General features: G+C 37.4%; 1 protein-coding gene across 2 annotated transcripts in view; it reads right to left on the minus strand.

Moving 5' to 3' along the window:
* LOC129247702 (uncharacterized) overlaps positions 1 to 2,597 on the minus strand; it is a 117,289-nt gene extending 114,692 nt beyond the window's left edge. For both annotated transcript variants that reach the window (XM_054886954.1, XM_054886953.1), the window contains exon 1: positions 2,153 to 2,597. In XM_054886954.1, the coding sequence (XP_054742929.1) occupies positions 2,153 to 2,309 (157 nt within the window). In that variant the 5' untranslated portion in view covers positions 2,310 to 2,597. The remainder of the gene's footprint in view (positions 1 to 2,152) is intronic.
* Between the last annotated feature and the right edge of the window lie 8,189 nt (positions 2,598 to 10,786).

Genomic DNA, 10,786 nt, shown 5'->3' on the forward strand with positions numbered 1-10,786 from the left:
ATTTTGAGATTTATTCAAGATTGAAAATTTTGGTATACAGTTTTATGGTGAAATATCTTCGAATCTTTTTAACAACTTTATTTTTTTTCATTATTGTAGGATGAAATATATTTTCTAAAAAATTTCTTTTAAAGCATTTTAGAATTTATTTTTTAATTATTTAGGATAAAATATACTTCTTAAAAAAAATTTATTAAAAAATGTATTAAAAAATTTTATTAAAAAATTTGTTTATGCAATTTTTTTTTCGAATAAATTTTTTCTGTTAAAAATTTTTTTAAATTTATTTATTTATTTATTTTTTTTTTTTTGTTTTCTTTTTTTCATTAGTAGCTGGAACTCTAAGTAAACTCTAAAAGTTTGATAGTCGAATTCTTTAATTAATAGTAGTGTGGTATATTCAATGTATGTATACAGCGGCCAGTGAAATATTCCGTGTATTTGCTTACTAATGTACGTAGTGACACTCTGACGTTGAAAAGGCTTATACTTTTTTATGTTACTAATAAAAAAATGTTTGCATTTTTATATAATAACTTTACACAATACTTTCAACTCTGCTCTACTGCGTCTGGCAGCATTTGCAGAGAAAATATTTGCATTTCGGTGTGTGCCTGACAACCGAGCCATCAAAACCACCACATGTCAAATTCTTAACAAAAAAAAGTTTCGCAGCATCTAAAAACCTAATGAAATACGATTTTGTGGTTTTAAATTTACTCACATCCTTTAAGCCAAAAATTGTATCGCACATTGTATATTTTAATTATTTTTTGTATGCAAGTAGGCCCCAGCCCATTGTGGATATGAAACATCAAATTATAGAAAAGTTTTTTTCTGATAGCGGTCGCGTGTATTTCAGCCATGAAAAAGCTGCTCAATAAAAAACCATCCGCCATTCAGAGCCGGCATCAAACTGTGGGCCCCTCCGCCCTTTGTGGAACACGCACACCACTAATAGGAGGAGAAGCTCGGCCAAACACTAAATAAAGGGTGTAGGCGGCAATTATGTATAAAGGGTTTCCAATAAGAGGTGCTATTTTGATAAAAGATGAATGGTTTCATTGCTTGTGTGGCACGTCTTGTTGAAAATAAACGTTATCCAGATCAATACCATCCAATTCCGGCCACAAAAAATCATTAATCATCTCTCGATAACGCAATCCATTCACCGTACCTGCTCCAGCTTCATTTTCGAAAAAGTAAGGTCCAATGACTCCGCCGGACCATAAACCGCACCAAACAATAACATAAGTTGTGGATAGAGAGGCTTTTCAACAATACTTCTTGGATTTTCTGAGCCACAGATCCGACAATTTAGCTTGTTGACGAAGCCACTCAAGATGATTTTTCGATGGAATTCCAGATCATTTTCATACATTTCAACGATCCTTCTTGAGTTCTTGTGTTAAGTGGACTTTATAAGCCTTAAGACCCAAATCTTTATGCAAAATACGGTGTAATGACGTTTGTGAAATGCCTAATTCCAAAGAACGACGCGGATGGGACAAACCTGGGTTTTCTTCAACACTTTCGGCTATAACAGCAATATTTTCGGCTGTTCTTGAGCGACGTGCACGGGTTTTATTCTTCACATCACTAACTTGTCCCACCAATTTCTGTATTGCGGTCCGACAAGGTGCTTCACGATGGCCTAAGAATGAGTCTTACGAACCGTCTCTGCCAAATTTGTACTATTTTTATAGTGAATTTTAATAATTTCAATACATTGTTTAAGCGCATATCGTTCCATTTTTATTAATTGCGTGGTTTCTACTTGTCAAATATCAAAAAATGAAAGCTTCAAAAGTGACATCTACCGAAATAGTGGGCTATTCAAAATAACACCTGTTATTGGCAAACCCTTTATTATATATGTATGTATATACTCATGGCTCCGATTTAATCGAAAAAGTACTAGAAAATTAGGTACATCGGATTCGTGTATAGGAGTCGTGAAGGCCATTTGAAAGAAGTTACATGCCTACAAAACTTTATTTTATCGATTTTACTTCACTTTGGATAAAAAAAAAATATTTGGATTTCCTCAGCGATTAGTGTATTTTTTTTTCAAAGGAAATCATATCAACTTAATGGAAACCCCTTTATTTGCACGGACACACGTAAATGAATACTCATAAAGCTTACTCACCTCCATACATAACGAATAGGGTTATCTTCAGCATTATCAAATTCGGATTTATGCCATTGCGGCGACAAAATTCGCCAAATTTCGACGGTTTTACTTTTTCCACCTCCGCCAAGTCAACAGTTTCAGTTGCAGTTTCCTCACCACCCATTATGGCCATGGTTACAGCTGCGCTTGAAAAAATGCAAAGTCGTTGTTGCTATCCGATGAGGGTAGTGTTAGAATTATTACAGTTAAGGTGACACTACCACAGAGATACGTTGTTGTTGAACCTTCAACTGGTTGAAGCCGACGCCCGAGCGCACGGGATGTGCGGCGCGCGCAGCTTCTTTAGTCGGCGGTGCAGTAAATTATTTAGCTGAATGTTTGCGCTGCCACCAAAATGTAAACACCATAAATATAACAAACGCAAATGCGCAGTGCTACTGCTAGATATTGGATGCTGGTGCTGGTGGATGATAGAGTTGAGCCGTCGTATTGGGTGGGAGGGTAGTTGTGAGATAATGTACCGTTGGATTTATAGTTAGACGTATGAGTTAGATGTAACACTATAACGTTGTGAGAATATTTAGTCCCAGTACGAAATGTCGGCAAAACAGAGATTTGGATTTAGATTTAATATGCAGGCGCCACGAGTGTAGCGTGCGCTTGAATGCTGCTATGTGTTGTAAGCTGTGTGCTGTGTTTATGTGTAGGAGCGATATATGTCCACTGCCTCACCCACTCACTCGTGCGCCGGTCAACGCATAACGTTAGTCTTTCTAAGCGGACCGACCAACTAAGTGGAACTTTGTGCACGCGCTACTCTTTCAATGTTGATTTTTCTGCACTATTGTATTGGTTGAAAAATGCTGTATGTGTTTGTTTGGGAGCACACGTAAATTCATATATATATATGTGTGTGTATGTATGTGATGCACAATGTTTCCACAGTTGATGTGATTTAGGTATACACTGGTATCACTGGCATGTATGAGTTATGTCGCCACGACGCTGTTTTGCCTATGGACTTGCGAGTGTTCATCTACGTACATTTGTATGTGTGTTGATATATGGATACTTTTGTAGAACCGCGCGCGCGCTATGAAACACTTAAAATTAAACGTCCGTTCGTCTTGATTAAATTCAATTTAAGAAGATAATCAGCGATTTATTTCAATTCCATTCACAAAAAGGAATAACAAAAATAAAATCACCAAACGAAAATGTAAAGTCAACGACTAAAGCGGCTACTTTCTGCCGTCACACAGCTGCGCTAATACGTTTTGCTTTGCTCTGCTTACTCGATTCTTTCACTAGATACTCATAATTTCATTGAAGCAAATGCATATGTATGCGGGTGTTTATATGTATGTTTCCTTAGCTTTTAAGCTGCGCTTTCAATTTGCGTGGGCTAGTTACGAGCAGTTTTATAAGAAAAAACTTTAAATCCAATAAAAGTTTAGCAAATGGTCGCAGACAACGATGTTGGCATTGAAAAAATGAGCTGGTAGACAACGCGCAGTTATGATTAATTGATTTTTAATTCGCAAAATTTCCTTTTTAATAGAAAGAATATCACATATTTTCTACTTTTTTCTGATTTTTTTGATTAAAATAGTTTTTAGTTTCTAAGCGCAAACTTTTCAAACCGAAATTTTTTCGTTAATTTTTTTTATGTTGAACTCACACCTGTTTATATGTAACACAAATATATTTTCCACAACTTCAAAATATTCTGATCGCGTTTCACATTTCTCTAATAACTAACGATTTTTAATTCTTATTACTTTTCTCAAACTTTCTCCGCAATTTTTTAAGCCTCGTTTACTTGTAGTTATGCAAATCACAGTTCTTTAAGTAGTTTTGTAAATTATCCTCTGCCTTTATAAGGCCACTTTAGGTATTTCGTTGCCTGCTGCTCGACTGCTTGCCACTCTCGATGTGTATGTCCGAACAAAGACTAAATTCGTTTTGTCACTTAGGCTTAAGTTTTATAAACAGATATTTCTTTTCGTCACACTTATTACTATCAACGAGCTGCTCGTTACATCTCCTTACTGTCTTTCTTTCATCGGCGATCAACTGCACAACAACTACTTATTCTTGCTGCAATTCTTTCGCTCGTTACTACAAGTAACTGTGTATTTATTCACTTCGTTCGGATCTCAAATTAACTGTGCTTGATCTTGATTATGCGCCACGGCAGAGATTTTTCCTACGACTGAACGCTCGTCGTCTTGTAAAGATCTGTTTTGATGGATAAGATCTCGTATTAAGCAACTTAGTAAGCGTTTTGTGCTTATTTAGTGGAAAAGCAAAGAGATAAAGATAAACGGTAAAGAAAGCACTGATAACATCGCACACGGAGACTATACTAGTTTAGACTATGATAAGGCCTGTTTACAGATAAAGAAGGAATGGCAGCATTGGATGCACAGTGGATAAAAATCAGTTAACGATATGAAACTATGTGCATAGTATAAAAGTATGAGAAGCCACCCTTAGTTGATAGACTAATACATAAATATACATAATTCTCGCTTAAGCCCTTTGTTGGGTGCTTAGCCGAGCTATTCACCCTATTTGGGGTATGCGACTTAATGTTTTTCCACAAATGGCGTCTACAGTTTTACGAAGGCACTTTCCCAAAGAGATGAAAGATGCAAACCCTTGCGCCTTTACCCAAAGGAAACAAAAAGCCCTTTGATCCCATGTCTTACCGACCGATATACCTACTAGATATAATGGAAAGTTCTTGAGAGAATTAACTGCGACAGGCTATCATCTTTCATAGAAAATAAAGGTATTGTCCACGTACCTTCTGGAAATCCCGCTCAACAGTGGATGCAATCAAATGCGTGGTGGAATTGGCTACAAAAGCCCTTGAGGACAAGAGATGGCGTGGCGGGAAAAAATAATACTGCACTGTAGTACGTCTTGACGTTAAAAACGCTTTTACACAGCGACCTGGTAGCTAAAGAACCCCTCATAAAAGTAAGGTGCCATAGTTATGAATAACACCGGAATAATTGGGAGCTACTTTTCGGACCGTAAACTGAGGCTTAGAACCAACAAAGGCATTGAGGAGTACAATGTAACAGCAGCGTTCACCCTAAAATCAGTTCTAGGCCCACTACTATGAAACCTTTTGTACGGCGGGATACTTAGACCAGATCGGCCTCCCAGAGCGAAAGTCATTGGATTCGTGGATGATATCGCGATGGTAATAGTGGCAAAACACATAGTCGTCTAAATTTTAAAACGCACTTAGAATGCGCTGGGAAGAAGGCATCTATTGTGCAGTCCTGTCCCCTTTGTATGCGGCACCGATCTGGGCTGATGCAATGAACATCCATAGCTACGCAAAAAAACGTATAGCTGTTTATTGGCTAAGCGCTTCTAAAGCTTCTAACAACTCATCGTTCGTCGTTTCAGGACTACACCCAGTTGACATTTTGGCTAAAGAAATGCAAAGATCATTTAAAAGACTATCGGAGCTCGACGAAAGGGAAATGCGTAAAGAAATAGCAGAAAAAGAAACGCTTCACTCTTCGCCCTTTGCAGGGCCGGTGGAACAGGTCACCTAAGGGTAGATGGATCCATGAGCTAATACCCACCCTTACAACGTAGGTGAGGAACCACGGGCGAACAAACTATCGCCTAACTCAATTCCTTTCAGTGCACGGAGTGTTTAGGAAATATATCCACAGATTTGGCCATGACAGTTCACCAAACTGCCCAATCTACACGGAGAGGGAAATCACGTTATGCTCCCGAAACCACTAAAATTTTAAACGGAGAAAATATTATGCATTTTATGGTGAAATCAGCTAATACCTGATCGTCTACAAAAAAAATACTTACACAATTTTGAACGATGAAACCTACGTGAAAGTGGATTTCAGCCTTGCTGAAGTTGGACCAAGAACAGCCTTACGCCTCAACAACGTTCACAAATCGTACATATACAGTGGTCACACAATTTATTCGTACACCCCGCATTGGAAGACAACATTAAAGCATTTATATGTGAGATACCGGCCAAAACATTGGCCAACATTTACATGAAATAATCTTCAAACATAAAATTACAATATATGGACTGTACTATCGACTTAAATAAAAATGTCATGCATTTTTCTGAATTTTACATGTGTTTTTTTGAAAAACTTTCTTATAGCTCTTAAAAAATCACCCTTTATAACATATAAGTATACCATGAGGATTTTCAAAGGTAATTTTCAAAGCATTGACAGCACGGGTAAATATTAAAGAAAAGGGTGTGAAGTTTCCATAAATTAATCGACTTTCATGAGGTCTTTCAAAAGTGATGCCTGGTTGTCAGTAGTGAATAATTCATTGGTTTTATGTTATCTTTGACATTTGCCAAGTAGATAGATGTACAATTTTTCACGATAGAACAGCGCATTAAAATTATTGAAACTTATTATGAAAAAGATCGACCTTTCAGGACAACGTCGCGAAATTCGTAATTTTTTGGTGGAAATAATCACCTCAATAAGTCGACAATTCAAAGGTTGTCGAAAAATTTCAAGACACTGAGTTTGTCAAGGATAGAAGACCATATTGGTGTTTTTTGAAAATTAAAGTATACTTGTTAAAGCCAAAAACGATTCCAAAGCTGAAAGACAACATTCGGGTGGATATTGCTGACCTAAATGCGATAGTGTGTAAGCGTGTCCTTGAAAATTTTAATTCTCGTATGACAGCCTGTACCCGTACTCATGATACTCTGCTTATGATAAAAACTACCTAACAGTGCTAGTATTACTCGATTTTTCAAAAGCATTTGATACTATTGATCACAACATTTTACTGCAAAAATGGTGCTATCACTATAAGTTTGGAGCATTTTCTCTGCAACTAATAAAATGTTACCTTTCGAATCGGCTACAACAAGTTAAGTGTGGTGATAACTACTCAAGTCTAAAACCAATTACGTCAGGTGTGCTGCAGGGCTCTATTTTAGGTCCAATTTTATTTTGCATTTTCATTAATGATATTGTTGAGTGTTGCCAAAATTCGTCGATTCATCTCTATGCTGATGACACCCAGATCTACCTGTCAAGGCCAATAGGTCTTATTGAAGATTTGATAGCTAGGCTTAATGAAGACCTCACTCGTATTTCTAATTTAATGAAGTAAATATTAACTTTGATGGCATAGTAACTAACCTGGGTTTCAGAATAAATTCAAGATTATCATGCGTTGACCATGTAAACTTTGTTGTAAACAAGGTATATAATATTCTTAGAAAGCTATATTGTACTGCCTACTTACTGCCACGGCAAACTAAATTAAAACTTGTTAGATCACTCATTCTTCCTCATGTATTATACGCTGAATTAGTATATTGCAGGCTTGATACTAATTCGAAACAAAAATTGCAAACCGCTTTAAATAATGCAGCGCGTTTCGTATTTGAAAAAAGGAAATATGACCATATATCTATCTACTCAAAACAGATACTCGATCATAACCTCGACTCGTATCTCAAAATACGCTCTCTTTTGTTCCTGCATAAATTAATATACACACAAAAACCATTGTACCTGTATAAAAACATTAAACAATGCCAGTGCACCCGAACATTGAATCTAATTGTTCCGACTTACACTTACTTGGAATCAGAAAGCATGTTCTTTGTTGGTGCCATAAAACTATGGAATTCTATACCAACTACAATACAACTTATAAAACAAGCTAGGTGTTGTTTCAAACTGCAGTTTCTAACTACTTCTAACCTTCAATCCCCCTTTCCTTCTCCCATTCCCACCATCTTTCTCTTCTTCTCACTTACTACTCTAAGTTTTAAATCTAAGTAGCATTTCTATGTATACCATCCTCGTATTCTAGAATTATAAGAAGATGTACTACCACAAGACTCTGTCTTACTATGTACAAAACAAATCAAATAAATTGAAATTGAATTGAATTGAATTGAATTGAATGCTGAGCGTTACTTGGAGTCTATTGCCTTCACTATTGCCTGCTATACGGCAATAGTTAGACCGATATTGCTATATGGGGCCTTAATAAGGTGGACTGCAACAAGCAAATTCTCATATTTAATGCCATTGGAAAGGATTCAGCGACTCACTGCTCTGTGTATAACAGGAGCGATGCAAACGACTCCCACGGTGGCGCTAGTAATGATACTTAGCACACCACCTATCGACCTTATTGCAGAAAATCTTGCAGTGAAATCCGCGGGGAGATTAGTGGCTGCTATAGTATTTACTTATAGAACCTTCGGACATAGCTCATTAGGAAAGAGGGGTACAGGTAGCACACACTAGGGAAGAAGGCTTACTACAATTCAAGAGGAGGAATGGCACAAAGGTATGAAGCCTGGCGGTAGGACTTTGCATTTTTACACAGACGGCTATAAAACTTTGCATGAAATGGAAAGGGATAGTTACTGCTCAAAACTAGAGATTAGGCAGCAAATCAAGAGCAATATTTTTCAAACGGAAATGTTTGCTGTTGGGAAATCCGCGGAGCTGGTCTACACAAGAACTGAAAATAACTCAATAATTAATATTTACGTTTACAGTCAAGCAGCAATGAAAGCAATAACCTCGTATTGTATTAAGTCCAACAGAGAAGGGAAGCCACAGAAAGTCTAGCCGCAAACAATAGGCTGCACATTAGGGCGGGTCGATTTAAAAATCGCTCATTGCTCTGTGAAAATCGTATTCTAGGGATCAAATAAGAAACTTTGCCGAAGGAACCATACCTCTAAAATGAATTCCGATGTCCCCCAATTTGGGTCGAACTTTTAGTGTCTTTTGTGGGGAGGCAAAAAAATCGCCCATTGCTTTGTGAAAATCATATTCTAGGGATCAAAATAAGAAACTTTGCCGAAGGAACCATACCTCTAAAACGAATTCTGATGTCCCCCAATTTGGGTCGAACTTTTTAGTTTCTTTTTTCATGTAAAGGCCAAAAATGGTGATATTTTGAAATGATTGTATGGGGAACCCCCCAGGGGAGTTCTGGGGGGTGTGCCACTGGCATGGGTGGATCGGCCGTCCAAAGTTAGTGGGGGTCGGTCATACATTTGGACTCGATTGGAGCACTCAAATGGGTCAAAGTTGGATTTTTCGTTCGACCCAAATTGGGGGACATCAGAATTCGTTTTAGAGGTATGGTTCCTTCGGCAAAGTTTCTTATTTTGATCCCTAGAATATGGTTTTCACAGAGCATTGGGCGATTTTTTTGCCTCCCCACAAAAGGCACTAAAAGTTCGACCCAAATTGGGGGACATCAGAATTCTATTTAGAGGTATGGTTCCTTCGGCAAAGTTTCTTATTTTCATCCCTAGAATATGATTTTCACAGAGCAATGGGCGATTTTTTTGCCTCCCCACAAATCGACCCGGCCTACTGCACATCTATTGGGTACCGGGTCACAAAGGCATTATAGGAAACGAAACTTACCATTTGAACAAGAGAACGTCATACAAAACCCGCTAAACATAATATATAATACAACGGACGACTACACGAAAAGGCAAATTAAAACTAGGTGGACTACTCTGATCACTTGCAAAACTGCAAAAGTCATGTGTAAAACTAATGATAAAAAACAGACTCAATTCGTTCTTTCGCTCAATTCTGTAGCTATTTTAGGTATGCTGACTGGTCATAATCTACTGGTTGCACATACTTACAAGATAGGGATTGCTAGCAACGACTAAGCAATTCCTTTGTCTTTTTCTTGTTTATTTGCGGCCATAATAGCCTAGCTGTTACACATGTATCTTCATCTTTCAATGACCCATTGGCCTCTTGGGTAAAACTTACTAAAACAATCAATAAAAACAAATTCCAACACATGGGCACAAAGGACTTCTATGTAAGCTAAAAATCTCTTACCACTTAACATATTTAATAGCCTTAGAGGCTACATAACTGATAGGCACTTCTTCGTAAAATACGACGATGAGTGCTTTGAAATCATGACGGCGACAACTGGAGTACCTTAAGGAAGCGTGTTTGACCCCATACTATACCTACTGTACAAAGCAGATACATCAACTACTCGAGGATCCATGATAGCTACATTTGCAGACGCCACAGTTTTAATGTCAGCTAACAACAATGAAGAAGCAACAACAAAAACACTGCAAGATACGCTATCAGGGGGCATTGACGTCATTAAGGCAAAACACAACATGTACATAATATACGCCAATCCAAATTAACGGAGAAGACACTAAAATACACTCAAGTGTAAAGTATTTAGGCATCACGATTGACTCAAAGCTCACATGGAAACAACACATACTGAGCAAGTGAAATGAGATGAAAAACAAATTCCGACAACTCTACTGGCTACTAAGAAAACAATCAACCCTAAGCTATTTCAATAAACAAATGATATATAAATCAATAACCAGTAAATCAAACCTACAAGCCATACAGAGAAGTCAATCTAAGATGCTAAGGACAATCACAAACGCCAATTGGTACATAAGAAATGATGATATTCACCGTGACCTCGGCATAGACACTGTCACTGAAACAGTAAAAAAAGCAGCAGTAAGCATATCTTGCGACTACTAGTGCACAAAAACTATGAAATGAGACTGATACCGGGAATGGAACTTCAACCAAGAAGACTAAATCT

The sequence above is a fragment of the Anastrepha obliqua genome, chromosome 5 (assembly GCF_027943255.1).
Source record: "Anastrepha obliqua isolate idAnaObli1 chromosome 5, idAnaObli1_1.0, whole genome shotgun sequence".
In the NCBI taxonomy this organism is placed as follows: domain Eukaryota; kingdom Metazoa; phylum Arthropoda; class Insecta; order Diptera; family Tephritidae; genus Anastrepha; species Anastrepha obliqua.